Source organism: Meriones unguiculatus, chromosome X (genome assembly GCF_030254825.1).
Source record: "Meriones unguiculatus strain TT.TT164.6M chromosome X, Bangor_MerUng_6.1, whole genome shotgun sequence".
Lineage (NCBI taxonomy): Eukaryota > Metazoa > Chordata > Mammalia > Rodentia > Muridae > Meriones > Meriones unguiculatus.
The window spans coordinates 25,186,376-25,206,459 of NC_083369.1; the positions used below are offsets into that span (position 1 = coordinate 25,186,376).

Sequence of the window (20,084 nt, forward strand, 5' to 3'; positions counted from 1 at the left end):
TTTTCATCTCTTATATTCTGTTGGTGATGTTTACCTTTGTGGCTCCTGATCTCTTCTCTAAGTTCTCCAACTCCAGAATTTTCTGTTTTTTTTTTTTCTTTATTGATTCCAATTCTGTTTTCCTGTCTTGAACCATTTCTTTCATCTGTTTGAATGTGGATTCCTAGCTGCCCAGGATGGTCTCTATTTTTGTTTATTTCTTCTTTATGTACCTCTATTTTTTGTTTGTTCCTTCTTTATGTGCCTTGAATAACCTCATAATTACAGATTTAAAAATCATTTTCCCATGTTTCCACTGCAATAGAATATCTTTTGCTTTTTGGAGATTCTGGTGAAATCATGATTTCCTTGTTTTTGTTACCTGTATTCTTATGCCAGCCTCTAGCCATGATTGTTGGTAGCCTTGACTGATTATTCCTGGAGTCTGTACTGTGGAATGGATCCACCTGTCTCTGGAGTCTTGAGTAGTCTTCCCTGGATTCACCGTCTCTGCTGGCTCACTGTTTGTGAGGTAGCTGTGTGCCAGGTAGCTGGGCCACAGACAGAAAGATCTCTGAGTCTAGAGCTGCTCCAGTGTCCCACAGGCTTCCTTAAAATATTGGAGGATGGGATTTGGGTACCAAGCCTGATTCACCTCCTCTGGGTTCACTGGCTATGCTGGTCTCATTATTTCCGACCCAGGTGAGCTGGAGAACAGGCAGAAAAATATCGTATTTTTGTTGTTTGTTTTTGTTTTTGTTTTTCTGACCTATGTGGACTAGGCTGTTGGGGAGTGAGCAGAAAGATCTCAGAGCCTAGAGCTGCTCCAGTGCCCCACAGGCCTCCTTTTGGATAAGGATAATGGAACTTAGGTTAGGTGTCTAGCCCAGCTCCACTGGGTTTTCTGTCTGCTGGGCTCACTGATTCTGGCCTATGTGAGCCAGGCTGCTGGGGTACTAGCAGATAGATCTCTGTGCCTAGAGCTGCTCCAGTGCCCCGCAGGCTTCCTTAAGATGGTGGGGAATGGAAACTGGGTCCCAACCCCAGCTCAGCTCCACTGTGTTCACTGTCTGTGTTTTGCTGGCTGAATGACCCGGGTGAGCCAGGCAGAATGGAGCCATACCTCCCCTACAATACCTGAATGTATTCCCTCCACAGGGCTGTGAGAGTGAGCACCACTAGCCGTGGAGACCAGGGCGGTATCCACAAGATGTTGAGTGTGGCCTCCCGGGTTTGGAACCAGGAGCCGCTAGTACCCAGACGGTGTCCACCGGACTATGAGAGTGGGTGCCCAGATTTGGAACCTCATCCTCAGTACAGGAAGGCATTCACTCCACAGGCAGTGACAGTGAGCACCCAAGGTCTGAGCCACCAGACACTGGTCCCAGTAAGGTATCCACAGATGATGGACTTGAGAGGGTGGCTGAGCCACTACTGCCAACGGTCCCAGGGAGGTATCCACAGATGGTGGGTTTGAGTGGGTTGACACTGATTTATTTTTCAGTCAAACTCCCTGGGAAGCAGTATTCAGAGATGGCTTTTAGTGCTGTATGTGATCCAAAATAATTATTGTGTTTAGCTTTCATGTTTAGCTTTACATGTTTATCTTTAATTTCACATGTCTTTGTGGATAGTAAAACCTAGCATCCACATCAGAGATACCCAAAGAGTCAATTTCATTTGGTGTGTAGCTACCACTGCTACCCAGACTCTGCTGGTGGTACCTCCCGTGTGATGATGCTTTGATCAATGTTGAATGTTGTTGTTTGCTTGCTCCCAGAAACTGGCACACTGTCCTTCTCTCTGTTCAGCAGTCAGTACATACTCTGCCTTTCTTCTTATCACTGAATTGGAAACTTTTCTTATCTCTTTCAATGAAGTGCTATCATTCCACTACAAATATAGTGTTATTTGCATTTTGCCTACTCATGGTTTAAATACTCTATAGTTCAGTATCTTCTATGTGCTAAGTACTCAATATTTGTTTAAAAGAAAACACTCTTATTGACCCTCTCTAGACTTATTGTTTATAATCAAAGCATGTTAAGGGTTCTTAATAAGATTAAAAGTGTGTTCAGTGCCACCTCTTGGTTCATTTTATATCTATGATGTGTTTACCAAGCTCATTAGATAATACTAATGGGCCTCATTAATTAGTACAGGAATACTCCTTTCTTGCTATGATGTAAGCACTTGATTTTGTTAAGTATTTAAGATATAGCTCAGTAGTAGAATGCTTGCCCAGCATGTGCAAAGCCCTGTCTAATCCCTAGCACTGCAAGAAGAAAAGACTGACATTTCAGAGCATAAATTATTTTTATTTTTAAAGATGTATTTTATTTGTGTGTGTGTATCTGTTTGTCCCTCTGCGTGTTTGTCTATCTGTGTGTCTGTCTTTCTGTCTCTGTCTCTCTTTCTCTCTCTCTTTGTGTGTGTGTGTGTGTGTACTCCTGTGAAGTCTCAAAGAGGACAATGGATCTCCTGGAGTGAAGTTATGGGCAGTTGTGAGCTTTTTGATGTTGATGCTAGTAACTGAACTCAGTCTTCTGTTAAAACAGCAAGTGCTTAGCCAGGGTCTTCCTTTCAGGCCCTTAGAGTATAAATCATTTAATGTTTCAGAAGGTTTTTGTTGATTATTGATAGATGATAATGATGATGAGATGACATTGGCTGCAATAAGAAAGAAAGATTAAATAAATTAACTCCATAATATTGAAAGAGAAAAATTTTTAAGTAAAAGATGTGTTAATTTTAGAAAGCCTGATATATAGATCTCTCCTGTTAAGAGAGATGAAATACTGACTTTTTATAACCTGATTAAGATTGACAGAAGAAAAGGTAGAAAACACTAGCTGCTCAGGAAACCAGTTTTACTAAGGAAAAGAAAGAGTACATAGCCTGCATGCCCCTCCCCAAGTCCACTGATAGGGGAGGTCTTCTTTTCCTTCCTTCTGATCCTAGTCAATTAGGTCTCATCAGGAGTGGCTACATTGTCTTCTTCTGTGGCCTGGTAATGCTGCTTCCCCCTCAGGGGGAGGTGATTAAAGAGCAGACCATATCAGTTCATGTCAGAGACAGTCCCTGTTCCTATTAGAATGGACCACTTGGATACTGAACTGTCATGGGCTACATCTGTGCAGGAGTCTTAGGTTATCTCCATGCATAGTCCTTGGTTGGAGTATCAGTCTCAGGAAAGACCCCTGTGCTCAGACTTTTTGGTTCTGTTGCTCTCCTTGTGGAGTTCCTATCTTCTCCAGATCTTACTGTTTCCCACTTCCTTCCTAAGATCCCCTGCACTCTGCCCAAAGGTTGCCCATAATTCTCAGCATCTGCATTGATAGTCTGCAGGGCAGAGCCTTTCAGAGGTCCTCTGTGTCAGGCTCCTGACTTGTTCTCTCTTTTCTCCTTCTTCTGATGTCCATCCTCTTTGCCTTTCTGAATAGGGATTGAGCATTTAGTCAGGGTCCTCCCTCTTGATTAGTTTCTTTTGTGTACATATTTCAGTAAGTTTATCCTGTATTATATGTCTATATGAGTGAGTATATACTGTGTGTGTCTTTCTGCTTTGGGGACAGCTCACTCAGGATTATCCTTTCCAGATCCTACCATTTACCCGCAAATTTCATGATTTCCTTGTTTTTTAATGCTGAGTAATATTCCATTGTATAGAGGTACCACAATTTCTGTATCCATTCCTCCACTGAGGGGCATCTGGGCTGTGTCTCGGAAGTTTCTTCAAGTAAGACTCGGAGATTGTATGTGTTCCAATCCCCTGAAGAGCAAATTTGGGTCAGGTACCTCAGGCTTATGCAGTTTTAATTTGGGAGGGTGGAGGCCTAAGATTCTGTATTTTAATACTCATATGTAGTGATTCTGATGTTTATCAAGGTTTGAAAACACTCACCTAAAAGGTCTCTCACTTCTAGGATCCCATCAGTTTAATTCATATTAATCATATATGGTTGGTCTTCAAAAGAGGCCCAATTAGGATGAAATCATACTGTGGCTTTAAGAAATGGGTTTTACTACAGTTTGAATGTGGACTCCCTAAAAATTTAAGTATTGTTAATAAAATGACATCATCAAGTGGGGTGTCTTCTAAGATTTACTTAGGTCATAGGAGTCCCTTCCTTATAAATGAGATAAAGCCTTATAAGAGTCTTCGTGAAACAGTCTTTTCTCTTTTGCATTTGCTTTCCTCCTTTCAGCATACAGCATTCCTTCCTTCTGGAAGATGTATTGATAAGGTGCCATCTTGAAAATAGAGTGCAGCCCTCACCAATCATCTGAACCTTCATTTTCTCTTTCCAGCTTTTGAAACTGTGAAGTTCTGTGCTCTATAAATTACTCAGGTTCAAGTGCTTTGTTACAGCAGCATAAATTGCCTAAGATAGTTGAATTATTCTCTTAACAGAGAGATATTTATCAGGGACCTACCATGTGCTAGGACTAGGGCTAAGCACTAGTTAAAAAAAATGGATGAGATAGACTCCTTCCCTCAAAAGGCTTATGATTCATTTCCTATGAATCATCTAATACAATTCAGTATGTTAGCAATGAAATAGAAAAGGAATTAAATTAAATTCATTCTATGCCTTGTGAAACGTATCCAATAAGTTTATGGGTTTTGATATTAGAGAAAAAATGTTTGTAGTAGTAATACCTGGAGAGTCACTAACAATAATGTATATATCCCTTGTGTCTCACTGTTAACAAATTGTTTCTAGCTGTGGTCCCTGTAATCTGCAGGTGCTGTTTACCATGAAATTTTACCATAATAAACAAGAATATAATCAAATAATAAAGTGTAAAGAATTGGATTTTTCCCCTTGAACAAAATGCCTGACTGTGTCCAACATTCTTTGTGCTCTCTCCTTGTGCAATAGGAAAGCAATTGGAGAGAATTCTGAAAGAGAAGGCTATTTTGTTCATATTCTACAATATGCCTCTGGAGGCCAGGCTAATGAATGCAAAACTAAAGCTAGAATTCAAACTTCTTGTAGGAGAAGCTACTGACAATTTTGCTATTGTTGTTGTCTTTACCATTATTCTATATACAGTATAGTTTTCTTTCCTGCCTTTGAGACTCAAATAGGGTACTGTGAATAAGGAATCATTTGGATTAAAAAGTGTTTTGTGTTGTTTTTTTTTCTAGTGTCTGAGAAAAAATAACCCATTGAAAGAATTTTCATATTCGAGCAGTCCCTTTCTAGTGAATACTTGACTTATGAATATCCCATACTGTCAACAATATGCCTCTTGACAGACTCTGAGAAACTCCCATATCCGTGGAAGCTGGAATTGTTTCTGTTGTCTGCATGAGTTTGCTTCTCTCCTAGAGCTCCTGTTCTGGAAGCTTGAATTCTTATAAGCTGTCATCAGACACTTTGGAACAGTTAATATGTGAACAACTTCTTTTTCTGCCACCACCAGGATGTAAGAACGCACAAAATTTCATACCAGACCTCACACACAAGTTGTGCTTTAGAGGAAACTATGAAACATGAAGCCATGTCTGGGGTGTAACTGGCAATAAAGGGGAGGTTGTCCATTTACATTTGGAATCCTTTTATCCCAGGAACACCGTTATATTATAATAATATACCCTTCTAGAATTTGGGTATATACAGATTCATATTCCAGCTGCAATTCAAGCAGTATGCAAATGGTCTCTAATCCAGGCAATGTGCATTTTACTGAAAGCACCATTCAAAACTACATTTTCTGCCTGTTTATTATTTTTACATGAGCTTAATTGGTGTTTTAATTAAACGTCAAACCTGTAGCAGCAAATTTGAAAGATCTGAAAAATATGTTGTAGGTGGGTGACTTGAAATCTGGTAGTTGACAGCATGGTGACATTAGAAATGAAATTTAAGAACTCAAAAACAGCCACAGTAGAAACTGAGCTATTTCTGAGCTACATCTGAGCATAGGGTCTAGGTCCTCTCCATGCATGGTCCTTGGTTGATTCATCAGTCTCTGCAGACCTCCCTCGACCCAAAATTTTTTTGATCTGTTGATCTTGTGGAGTTCCTGTGAGGCAGCTCAATCTCCATAGGGGTTACCTAGTAAAAGGAATAGGGGCAATCTTTGGGATGAAATCAGTTGCCGGCTCTTTAATCATATTTCCCAGTCAGGGTGGTCTTACTAGGCCACAGAGAAAGAGGATTCATACAGTCCTGATGAGACCTGATAGGCTTGTGTCATATAGTAGGAGAAGCAGATCTCTCCTATAGATAAGGGACATACAGGATGAAGAGGGAGGGTGGGTAGTACTGGGAGGAAATGAGGAGGGGGGCTATAGCTGGGATACAAAGTGAATAAACTATAATTAATAATAATTTTTAGAAGTATATTGCAAAAAGAAAAATAAATAAATATTAAAAAAAAAAAACAGCCACAGTGAAACACTGTTTTTTGACTACCAGACTGAGTTAAATAAAGGTTACTGACATTGCTGAGTACTGGAGAAACGGAAAACAGTGGGACTCCCATGTATTGTTGGTGGACACATAAATGCTGCAATCACTCTAGAAAGCAGTTTGGTACTTATAGTACAACCGAAAGGTCCCAATTTTAGATGTCTTTTCAAGAAAAATAAAGACATTTCTGCACAAAACCTACCCATAAATGTTCCAATTGGCTTTATTTGTTATAGCCACAACTGGAAATAACCCAGATGTACATTGCTAGGAGGATGCACTTAAAAAAAAGTGATAGCCCCTATGCTGTAAGCTCAAGAGACATCTTGTAAAGAGGGGTTGAAAGAACATGAGAGCCAGAGTGCTGGGAAACACTTTTCTGGACAGGACATGGATATAACACTCATGAATTCAGCATCGGCAGTTACCTATATAGTATTTGTATAACACTGGAACCAGTAACATTCCAGCATGGGTGAGGGTCTGAGGCATAACATGCCTTAGGAGCTATTGGAAGTTAATGGCTGCTGGAGTCATTTTTCTTCAGGGCTTTAGCCACTGGTAAGAAGCCCAGGTTTCGTTAGTAACACCACACCCATGCATATGCAGGCAACTCTGATGAGGTTAGAAGAAATAAGGAAAAGAAAGACATAACTCTACGAAGGGGACATTTTGGGAAGAAGAGATTCAGAGGGAATGGGAAGACAATAAAAGAAGGAAATGGGATAAATATAATGAAAATACACTATATATGTATGAAGTTGTCAAAGAAAAAACTTTAAAAATTTGAGGGACAGAGTCCTACAATAAAATGCTACTAATTATTAAAAGGTAATGGAATGCTTATACATATAGCAACAGAAATTAATGTCATAGGCATATTGAATGAAAATTATGTTCGCTCACATGTGAGACTTTAGTCTAGGATGGGAGAAACCAAACTGTGATGATATAAATCAGAACTGAAGTCAACCTGGGGCAGAAGATGCTAGGGAAGAACTGGAAGGGGTGTAAAAGAAAACATGCCTAGTCAGGGAAATGTTCTTCTATGTCTTGAGCTGGGTAGAGATTACAAGAATGTGTACTTTTCTCAAATCCCTTGCTTTAAAATAACATTTTCATTATAGGTAAAATATATTTATAATTTTCATAAAGCAAAAATTATTTAGAAGGAAAAAATCCTTCCCATGACCGCCTGCTGTTGATCCAGCATAAATTCTTTAACATGATCTAATTTTATAATAGTTAATACCCCTTGTTCATTTCTAACCATTCCTCTCCACCTCCTACCACTTACTCTATGTTACTTGTAGTTTTAAAATGGTATTCACTTTTCCCATCTGAGACTTTAAACACAATGCTCTTTTCATTTGGAATTCCTTTTCCGTTTCCCACTTATCACTAAATTCTTGACATCATTCAGGGCTCCTAATGCTGACATCTCCTCTAAGAAGCCTCACTTATTAGCAGTATGCATTAGGTGCTTCCTCTCTTGCCCCCAGATGATCTCAAGCTCCTTTTTAACAAAGCATGTATTCATCTCTAATGTAATTATAATAACAAAAGCCCTTCAGGATTGTAGTAGACTGGGTTCGTTTAGTGTACAAGCAAAATAGGCCTTCACTTATTCTGCTAGCCTTGAAGTAAAACCAAATTCCATTCCAAATAGCCCAAGGTCTAGTACTCAAAAGTTATAAAAAATAAAATAAAATAAATAAAAAACAAAAACCTGTTCTATTCCAAGATTATTGGCAGTCTTTCTGGTTTGGGGATTTGATTTCAGTCTTTATTTTGTTTGTGTTTTTGATTCCTTGTTTGATTTCTAGACACAGTTTTATTAAGTAGCATGGCCTGCCCTTGGGTTTATGATCTTTTGCTCCAACCTCCAGAGTGCTGCAATTACAAATATGGGCCACAACACCTGGCATGACTGAGATTTTATTTTAAATGCCAGTTTGATTTAATATTATTAATATCGTATTAGTCTATTTATAAAGTGGTTTGAGTGACATTTCTACGGGGCTAACCAGGTTTATGTCTGTTTTAACCATTTATGAGTCTCTGCACTAACTGCTACCCACTGAAGCAAAGTTTCTCTGAGGGCTGAGAGCACCACTATTCTACAACTATAAATATACATATTTAGAAGGCAGTTTGATTGCATGTTCATTTAGCAAAACATCAAAATAGTAAGCTTTCCCCTAGAACCCACGACTTCCCCAAAAATGGGCTTTCGACTAGGCATGTAGTGCCAGGCATGCATTTCCTCCTGTGAGGTAGGCCTCAAATCCAATCAAAAAGCAATTGGTTGCCCTCAACTATCGCACCATTGGACATATCTTGTCTGAATGGTCAGTTTTGTTGCAGGCAGGGTCCACAGCTGGTGCTGGCTAAGATCACTGATAAATTTTCTCCTTAAACTGCCTTCATAGCATCTTCCAACAGTATGAATGCTAGTCAACAAGGAGGATGCTTCTAGCTCAGTTCCAACTTGATTTCTCTTTGTCTTCTAACCTAAGTGTATGCTATCTTCAGCAGTAGGGTCTTACCATCTAGTTCCAGTAGGTAACAAAGAACAATGGCAATAGCCTATATTGTGTTAAGAGAGTCTAGGAGCTCCCTGGAGAATGGCCTCCTCATGTGGGTCAACCTAAATGTTTTAAAATGCAACGTGATTAATAATCCATAGGTTGCATATATTCCTTTGTTGTTTGATATTTAGTAAATGGGTGTATCTTCCTAGATGACTGTACCTTAGGGTTACTGAATATAATTGATGTAAACAATAAATCATGGGGCTCTAAAGGAAGTTTGTATAAACTGTTAGGATTTCCTTGGGTGCAGACCTTTATTTTTTCAACTAATAAATGCACCATACATGAAGACTCTGGAATTACTATTTTTTCCCACTGACAAGAAAATAAAAATGCATTCATTTTAAGCTTTTAAAAATAGCAATATCTAACATTTATTGAGTATGTGTTATATAAGATAGGTGCTGTAATAATCCTACAACCCTTTTATGAGTAAAGTGTTACTCAGATGAGGAAATTAAAGCTTAAGAAATTTGTCCAAGGTTACACAGGTGGTAAGTGGTAGAGTTAGGTTTAGAATCACCTCAAGTCTAAAACTCGGTCTACCTTGTCTCACCTCAAGTATATACTTGAACTATGATTATTATTATTAGGTGAAGCAGAACAATTTACATACAAAACATATTGTACTACTATAAGCAACAATTATAAGACAGCAAAGTTTTGTGCAGGGTGATAAGTATGGATCTACTTGTATTTTCCTGCATGTAGACATTCAGTTAGACCAGCACCATTTGTTGAAGATGTTGTCTTTTTTCCATTGAATGGTTTTGGCATCTTTGTCAAAAATCTGTATCCTTGAGTGTTTGGATTTATTTCTGGGTCTTCGATTTGATTCCATTGATCCACCAGTCTGTTTCTATGCCAGTACCATGCAGTTTTTATAACTGTTGCTCTATAATACAGTTTGAGATCAGGGATGAAGATACCTCCTGAAGATCTTTTACTATAGAGAATTGTTTTAGCAATTCTGGGTTTCTTGTTGTTCCATATGAAGGTGAGAATTTTTCTTTCAACATCTGTAAAGAATTGTGTTGATGCGTCTAAAACAAAAAGGGGGGAATTGTAGAGAGCTGCGGAATGCTGTACCTTAAAGAAGGAGCTGGTTTCCGCCTTCCACTTTCCCGATGGTGAGTGCTCTCTGTCACGAACAATTCCACATTTGGCTAAGGCTGAGGATCTGGCTTGCTTCCATGTATGTGGACCTATCTGCATTGCCCACGTGGCACGCTGGGCTTGGCTACCCAGAGGCTATTTAAGTTGTGGGCTGGCTTTCCCCAGGGTCAGATGATTGTTCAAGGTTCCTGAATAAACTGCATTGAAAAAAAAAAAAAGAATTGTGTTGGTAATTTGATGGGAATTGCATTGAATCTGTAGATTGCTTTTGGTAAGATGGCCATTTTTACTATGTTAATCCTGCCAAGCCATGAGCATGGAAGATCTTTCCATCTTCTGATATCTTCTTCTAATTCCTTCTTCAGAGACTGGAAATTTTTTTCATACAAGTCTTTGACTTGCTTGGTTAGGTTCACACCAAGGTACTTTATGTCCTTTGTGGGTATTGTGAAGGGTGTTATTTCCTTAATTTCTTTCTCGGCCCTTTTTTCTTTTGTATACAGGAGGGCTACTGATTTTTTTGAGTTAATTTTGTATCCAGCCACTTTGCTGAAGGTGATAATCAGCTGTAGGAGTTCCCTGGTAGAATTTTTGGGGTCACTCAGGTATACTATCATATCATCTGCAAATAGTGATACTTTGACTTCTTCCTTTCCAATTCGTATCCTCTTGATCTCCTTTAATTGTCTTATTGCTCTAGCAAGGACTTCAAGAACAATGTTGAAGAGATACGGAGAGAGTGGGCAGCCTTGCCTTATCCCTGATTTCAGTGGGATTGATTTAAGTTTCTCTCCATTGAGTTTGATATTGGCTATAGGCTTGCTGTATATTGCCTTTACTATGTTCAGGTATGTGCCCTGTATCCCTGATCTCTCCAAGACTTTAAACATGAGATCCTGAGACTTATGGGCAACCTTTGGGCAGAGTGCAGGGAATCTTAGGAAAGATGTAGGAAACAGTAAGATCTAGAGAGGACAAGAATTCCACAAGGAGAGCAACAGAACCAAAAAATCTGAGCACAGGGGTCTTTCCTGAGACTGATACTCCAACCAAGGACTATGCATGGAGATAACCTAAGACCCCTGCACAGATATAGCCCATGGCAGTTCAATATCCAAGTGGGTTCCATTGTAATAGGAACAGGGACTGTCTCTGACATGAACTGATTGGCCTGATCTTTAATTACTTATCTTTAATTACTTGAGGGGGAAGCAGCATTACCAGGCCATAGAATAACACAGTGCAGCCATTCCTGAGGAGACCTAATTGACTAGGATCAGAAGGAAGGAAAAGAAGACCTCCCCTATCAGTGGACTTGGGGAGGGGCATGCATGCAGAGGGTGGAGGAAGGGGGGGATTGGTTATGGGAGAAGGGAGGAAACCACAGGGGGGATACAAAGTGAATAAAGAAAAAAAAGACAGCAAAGGACAAAATATCAAAATGAATATTTTTTAATACAAGACACATTTCATTCAGATACATTATTGTATGAAAACTTAGTAGTTGAGTGAGAACAAGTTTAGGTTCTTCTTCCTATAATTTTAATTTTTTTCTTCACAGTTTATTCATCATATATCCTGATTGAAGCCTCCTTCCTCAACTCCCTCCACTCCCTCCCTCCCTCTTCCTTCTATCCCCTTCCCCTAGTCCACTGAAAGGGAGAGTTCTCCACTATTGCCATCTGTTCGTAGCTTGTTAAGTTTCATTAGGTCTGCCTGGATCCTCTTCCTCTGTGGCCTGGGAAGGCCACATCACCAGGGGCAAGTGATCAAATAGCAGTCAAGTGAGTTTATAATAGAGGCAGCCCCTGCTCCCCTCACTCAGAGCCCCACATGGAGACTCAGCTGCAAATAGGCCACATCTGAGCAGAGGGTCTAGGTCCTCTCCATGCATGGTCCTTGGTTGGTGCATAAGTCTCTCCAGGACCCCCTGGGCTCAGATCATTGGTCTCTTTGTGGGGCTTCTGTCCCTTCCATGTCCCTCTATCCTCACACTTCTATTCCTCCATAAGACTCCCTGCTCTCTGCTCAAAGTTAGACCCTGAGTCTCAGCATCTGGTTTGATCCCCTGTTGGGTGAATCCTTTTACAGGACCCTGTATAGTAGGCTCCCATCCTGTTTCCTCTCTTCCACCGCTTCTGGTGTCTATCCTGTTTGCCATTCTGAATGAGATTTAAGCATCCTCCCTAGAGTCCTCCTTAGTGTTTAGCTTCTATAGCTCTATAGATGGCTATCCTATATTATACAACTAATATCCACTTATAAGTGAGTGTATACCAAGCCTGTCTTTTTGTTTCTGGATTACCTCACTCAGGATGACCTCTCCTACTTTCAACCATTTGCCTGCAGATTTCATGATTTCCTTGTTTTTAATAGCTGGGTAGTATTCCATTCTGTGGATGTACCACAATTTCTGTATTCATTCCTCCACTGAGGGACACCTAGGTTGTTTCCCGATTCTGGCTATTGCAAATAAAGCTGCTGTGAACATAGTTGACCAAATGTCCTTATTGAATGGTGGAGCATCTTTTGGGCATATGCCCAGGAGTGGTTTAGCTGGATCCTGAGATAGTGCTATTGCCAATTTTCTGAAAAACCACCAGATTGATTTCCAAAGTGGTTGTACCAGTTTGCACTCCCATCATCAATGGAGGAGGGTTCCCCTTTCTCCACATAATCTCCAGCATGCGTTGTTTTTGATCTTAGCGATTCTGAACTGCCAAACAGAGTAGGAAAACAATCAACTTTTGTATTTCACTAAAATGCATCTTCTAGACCATGTTCTGGTAGAGTTTGGGAAAGGCAGAGAATTGTTGTGTACTTCGCTATGAATTAACTCCCATAAGATAGTTGACATACTAAAAAAAAAAAAAAAAAGATAGTCACTTTAGAAACAAATTAAAAGCAGAGCATAAATAAGAATATGAAAATCAGATGTATATGATAATGAAGTCCATGGGGTAATAGAATATCCAAGGCTAGTTCCAGATAGCCATCAGTAATGTGGGAGGAAAATTAGAAGTTTATGGCAAACTCCAGAAGTTTGTAGACACATGTAACCTAAGGGATTTATCATACAGCTACACAGCAAAGAATAGAAAGGCTTCAGAGATCAACCAAAATTTCATACCTACGTTATTAGAATAGTAATGATTCCATGATTAAAGTCATTTAAAAAGTGAAAGGAAAGACTGACTCAGACTTTAGATATATTGAATTTTAGGTAAAGATAGAGCTTCAATTGAAAGCCAGTAGGTTGGCTTCTTATGTTGAATATGGTTAACTTGGGCCAATCTTTTAACACATTTACTTGTTAATTTTATAGATGACCCTCCTGAATTTCTTCTTTCCTGATGAAAAGGCATATTCTGAAGAAGAAAGTAGGCGTGTTCGCCGCAATAAAAGAAGCAAAAGTGGTGAAGGACCAGATGGTAAGTCTACTCAAGTGATCCTTTATCACTCTGACTTACAAAATGTTAATAAAATACTCATTATAGCTCATGTATTATCCAAATATCACAGATTTTTTCAGCCTACCCTGCTAATCAGTCCTTTAGTATACAAATAATAATAGAAGGATCCTTTATCCTCTAACTCCAGAGACCTTCAGTCTTTTTTTAGTATGTTTGGAGGCCCTAAGTATGTTTATATCCCTCAAGGTCACTCTCCTTACAGCCCTTCTCTCTCTTGGGGAAATACCATATCAGCTGTGTCTACCAAGATAATTTGATCTTATTTTTTGAACTGATAGTGTTTAGCCATGGTGGTATTCATATGATGCATTATTTTCAATGATAATTATAACAATTTTGGTATTTGTTACTATGTCCAAATCCAAACCAAAGCATGTAACATTTTACTCTGTAAGTTCCTTGAGGACAAGGATCCACTTCCTTTTGTATAAAACCTATAATCTGGCCTAATATTTGTCTCAATGTTGGTGTTGTAATGTAACTTTATAGTGTTTACTTGCCTATCAACTAGGCAGTGATTCACCCATGAAAACCATTCCCGTTATGGGTGTGATAGCGTTGAGTTAACTAGTAGTACATTCAGTGGAATGACAAAATGTTGAAGTAGCTCGTGGGCAGGGTCTTTGAATCACTGTATTTCAATGTCACTCTCTCAATTGACATAACACTACCCCTTTGGCTAAGAGGTTTATAGGATACATAGCTCTGGGCTGTTGAAAAGCCATCTGGAATCAAAGACTGTGTCTGGCTACATCTGCTGATGATATGTGTCTGTAGGGGGTTACAAAGCAATATGATTTTATAAAGATGAAAATGAGATTTTTTAGGCTAACATTTGTCAACATGAATAAGTGACAATGATGGAAGCAGTTCCAGAAAGTGGAAGCAATTGAAGAGATGGGGCTAGTATTTCCTTAGAGTTAAGGATAAGGAGTACCAGGGGATCATGGAATTGTCTAAGATATTTCACCTTTCATTTAGGAGGCTACAGAACCATCTCTTTAGATGTGATGAGTGTCTCAATGAGTTAAAAGTTGGCAAGCCAATCCAAGTCTTCTTTTTGAAAGCCGTTCTTGTTATTCTGCCAAGTATGTACTGTGTATTTACTGAGTAAATAGAGCCAATTTATATCACACTAGGATAGAAGCACTATAAGAATATCTGTGTTTGTTTGCTTAATGTTTATATTCTTACTGCCTAGACAAAGACTTGGTACATAACAGACCTCAATACATATTGCTTGTTCCCCAGGGGTCTTTACTTCTAGTGTAGAGATAAACAAAAGCAATGTTTGTGGTGATAAGTACTGTGAAGAAAAATATAGAAAAGAAACAGGAAGAGAGGGTAATGGAGTAGACTACTGTGACTGAGGGAGATCTCTGTAATAAAGGAGAAGGTGAGAACAGACCTGAGTAAAATGAAGGTGAGTCCAGTGGATTTCAGGGGAAGAAAGCAAAAAAGGTTTAAAAAAAAAAAAAAACCCTCTGAAACAGATAATGCATGATATATTTTAGGAAGATCAGTGTGACTGGGACCAGAGTAAGAAAAAGAAATGAGATGAATGCAGACAATAAAATTCAGGCTTTGTTAGCCCAAGTAAAGGTCCTTTCTTTTCCTGCATGGGATGGAGAACTATTGGATGAGTTTGAATAGAGGAATGACAGTCTCTGACTTATATTTTACCAGAATCCTTCTGACTTTTCTAATGAGAATCATTTCGAAAGAGCAGGAGCAGGCGAGACTCAGAGGGGGGAAATATCCAGGGTTAGAATTGGATGGAGGCAGTATAATAAGAAGTGGTATGATTGTAGGAGGATTTTAAAGGAGTGACTAATAGGATTTTGAAGACAGAGAAGAGCCAAGAATGATCTTGAGAGTTTGAGATATAAAGAACTAAATGACTAGAATTACTGCCTCCGAGATGGAGAAGAAAAGAGAGGAGAAGTGTACAAATGTGTGGGGAAAAGAGAAATGAATTTAGAAATTAGACTAGTGGACAGAGGGTATGGAAAGAAGAGGGAAGGTATCAGTGATTAATGTACTCAACGTTTATGACATACTTGAAAGAAATTGTCTTTCTGAAACGAATGACTATGTACAATGAATATTTATTAGTATTTTTAATTTAAAAGACCAAAACATAAAAGAATTTTGCTAGGTCTGTTAAATTTGTTATGCCTTTTTAAACCATCAGATATATAATTCACTATCACTGTCTCAAGACAATGAATAAGTTCTGTTTTATGCAGATATAGAACTTCCCAGTAAAAAGTGACTCTAAGCCGGGTGTGGTGGTGCACACCTATAATCCCAGCATTCTGTGAGTTTGAGGCCACCATGGTCTACAAAGTGAATTCCAGTACAGCCAGAACAGAGAAATCCTGTCTCAAAAACAAAACAAAACAAAACAAAACAAAACAAAACAAAAAACAAATGAAAATAAAAGAAGTGAGTCTATTACTAAGTAATTTTAAAGCATAGTTATCTGATATGTTATAATACAAATTTATATTATCTCAAGTTTTCCTTACAAGTTTCAAAGAAAAAGTGACTTGCCTTAAATAGTGAAAAAATGATTTGAAAAAAAAAAAGATATTTTCAAAGCTCAAAAACAGGAATAAGGGCCAGCATCATGCCTCAGTAGGTAAAGATGCTTAATGCAAGCCTGACAATCTAAGTTCAGTTCCTAGGATCCAGATGGCAGAAGGAGAGAATCCACTCCTGCAAGTTATCTCTGACCTCCACATGTATTATGGAAGGCACATGCTTAGACACACACAGACAAACAAAGCAACTCATTTAAAACATAACAGGAAACATCAGTTCAAAATTTGTACTTGTTTTGTAACCTATTGATATCCTCAGATTGAACTTTAATTCCCAAACTATTCTACTGTTATTTAATAAGCCTTCTATATACAATTAAAGGGAGTGAAAACATGAACGAGGCCACAGAGAAGCTTTGGTAAGGAGATGATAGATTTATAGCAACAGGTAAGGGTAAACCACGAATACAGTAATGTGGTGGGTTCCTAGAGTTTCATGTAAGATTGATAATATTTCTCCCCAAAAGAGGGAATCTTAAGCTGAAAAAAAAAATACTTCCATATGATAGACCTGTAGGCAAGTCTGTGATGTATTATTGATTAATGATTGATGTGGAAGGGTCTATTCTAGTGTAGGCAGTTCTGCTTTGGAACTGGTGGTCCTAGGTTGTATAAGAAAGCAAGCTGAACAAGCCATGAAGAGCAAACCAGTAAACAGCATTCTTTCAGGACCTCTGGTGCAGTTCTTCCTTCCAGATTTCTGTACCGAATTCCTGCCCTGACTTCACTCAGAGATGGAGTGTGACCTGAGAGCTGTGAGAAAAAAATAAACCCTTTCCTCCCCAAGTTGCTTTGGTCATGATGTTTTATTATAGCAATAGAAACCATAACTAAGACACGGACTTTCCTCTTCCTTTGGTCTTTTAACACTAGGTGATTAGAAGCATAGCACAGGCATTCTATCTTGCTTTCAAAAGAAAACGGGGCCAATCAGGATGACTCAAAGGGCCATGCTGCCAAGCCTGATGACCTGAGTTCAGTGTTCTGAGCCAACATTTAGTAGAAGTAGAGGACTGACTCCTGATATTTGTTGGCTTATCTTCACACATGTGTCATGGCACATATGCACACACACACACACACATGTGCATGCGCACACACACAAACACACACAAATAAATAAATGTTGGTGACATAGAGCCGGCTTAACAGTTAAGAGAATTTTCGATTACTACAAGAGGACCTGAGGTTTAATTCCCAGTACCCACATTGGTCAGCTCACAACCTCATGTAATTCCTATTTCAGGTGATCTGACACCTTCGGCTGTGATAGTATTTCCATGCATGCAGTCCACTACATATGCTCAGACTCACATACATACACATAAAATTAATTATTAATTAATAATAAAAGTTAACTTTTCTTTAGAATAGACAGGAGCTAGCTCCATGATTTATCAAATATTTCTAACCTGCAATTTAAGAATGGTTACATTCATCTATTTCTCAATTCTGAGTATTTTATGAGTGAAGTCATTGACTTGTAAATAGTAGTCACAAACATAAGGTTATCTCTCCAATATAAATCTTGCAACATTGTAACAACTTAAAAATTAATTTCTTTGTGTTATTAATGTGTATAGATGCTTTTCCTCCATGTATGTATATCTGTGTACAATCTGTGTGCAGTGCCTATGGAGACCAGAGTGGTTGTCAGGTCCCCCTGAAACTGGCACTACAGGTGGTTATTAGATGGCAAGTAGGTCCTGAGATTGAACCCAGGCCGTCTGAACAAACAGCAAGTGCTGAGGCAGCTTTTGAACCCACAAATTAATTTCTTTTTATGTTCTACATAGCTGTGTCTCTAAATTAAATCCCTATCTTGTGAGTCAGCCAGAACTTCTTAAAATATTTTCTGAGTTCATTTAGTTAATTATCTGAGGCTTTGGTGTCATTGTTTTTCTATAAGTAAAACATGATCAAGGACTGTTCATGGAGATAACCTAAGACCCCTGCACAGATGTAGCCCATGACAGTGCAGTATCCAAGTGGGTTCCATTGTAATAGGAACAGGGACTGCCTCTGACATGAACTGATTGGCCTGCTCTTTAATTACCTCCCCCTGAGGAGGAAGCAGCATTACCAGGCCACAGAAGAAGACAATGTAGCCACTCCTGATTGGACCTAATTGACTAGGATCAGAAGGAAGGAAAAGAAGACCTCCCCTATCAGTGGACTTGGTGAGGAGCATGCATGCAGAGGGTGGAGGAAGGGAGGGATTGGGACGGGAGGAGGGAGGGAACCACAGGGGGATACAAAGTGAATAAAGTGTAATTAATAAAGAATAAATAAATAAATAAATAAATATCAAGGAGTTCCCATAGTTTACAAATACTGCTTAAAAATCTGTTCTGTTTCTATAGGAGCAACCTCAGGAATGAATTAAAAATCTCAGTATTGCTCCACAACCATATACCCACCGTATTCCTCTCTTCATAGGAAAAAAAAAAAGGGCAGTGTGGTATAATAGAAATATTACTTGACCAAGTTACAGTCTATGGATTCCAATCCTGATATACCCACTATATTATCTGCCATAAGATCTTAGTGAGCTTTCATTTTCTTGTCTGTGAAACAGGAACAATGAACTTGGCTTAAGTCATGCAGTTACTGTATTGATCCAAAGTGCCAATGGATTTTTAAAAGAAAAATAAAACTGACAAAATTGCTAAATGCTGTTAGTACGTCCTTTCAAACATTGTCATTACTCTAGTAATTTATAGTAAGTTATAACATTGTAACTCAGCAATGATGCTGCATTTCAGCAAAATGTTCTTTCTTTTCATTGGTGCTATTCAATAAGATGGCCCAGAGGAGCCATAGGGCGAAACTCTATAAGCTTCAGACTCTGACAACAAATGATTGATTTCCATGTCAGTTCTTCAATCTATCTGGTTGGTTTTGTCTGTATGTATATAATTGTATATATGATATATAGGCCACATATATCATGTCCTATATATAAATATATAAGATAGAGACAGAGATAGAACTAGGTGTATATGTCTTGGAAATTTTTCTTCTTTAATATTTACTTTTTGACAGATCAAAGAAGTTAGTGTTCTTTTCTGCTATCATAACTGAGTAAAATGGTGAATAAATTAAAATTGAAATGTATTCTTTAGTTTTTATTTCTTAAAAATAACAATGTAGGGTTGGAGAGATGGCTTAGCAGTTAAGAGCACTGACTACTCTGCCAGAGGTCCTGAGTTCAATTCCCAGCAACCATATGGCGGCTCCCAACCATCTACAATGGAATCTGATTCCCTCTTCTGGTGTGTGTGAAAACTGAGCATTCATATACATAAAATAAATAAATATTTAAAAAATAACAATGTAATAGGGTATAGCAACCATTAAATTGATACAGCTGGACATGAAAGGCTATGGCATCAAAAACAGATGTTTTGTCTGTACAGTTGAATTAAAATTTGCCCTTATTCTAGTATTGCCATTATATTTATTGCTTTTCAGTGATTCATCACTGTGCTACTGTCAAATGAGGAAAACTAAAATCATTTTGATAACAGAGTTTCAGAGGCTTATTCACAGTTGAGATTTAAGTGTCTGAAAGCTTACCATGAGTGTCTTGAAGAGGACTGTTGATTTCAGTTGTAGAATACCCAAGGTTGCCCACCGTTCATAGCTGCTAACAGTTTAAGGGCCCACAACAGAAAACTCTAGTAAGTGGTTTTATATAAAATAAGACACTAAGCAAGCCAAAACGTCTTAGCTTACTCATACTCCAAAATAGCCTTTAAAGATACATTTTCTTTGATAGAACTAGCCACACAGGAAATGATCACAAATAAGCCATCACAATTAACACTTGGTTAACAAGCACTTTTTGACTAACAACTAGTTTAGAAAATCTAGTAAGGCAGTATTCTA

The 20,084-nt window shown here is 38.5% G+C and overlaps 1 protein-coding gene across 7 annotated transcripts in view; it reads left to right on the forward strand.

Moving 5' to 3' along the window:
* Eda (ectodysplasin A) overlaps window positions 1-20,084 on the forward strand; it is a 433,691-nt gene that overhangs the window by 318,769 nt on the left and 94,838 nt on the right. For all 7 annotated transcript variants that reach the window (XM_060374392.1, XM_060374386.1, XM_060374390.1 and 4 more), the window contains exon 2: window positions 13,440-13,545. In XM_060374392.1, coding sequence (XP_060230375.1) covers window positions 13,440-13,545 — 106 coding nt within the window. The remainder of the gene's footprint in view (window positions 1-13,439; window positions 13,546-20,084) is intronic.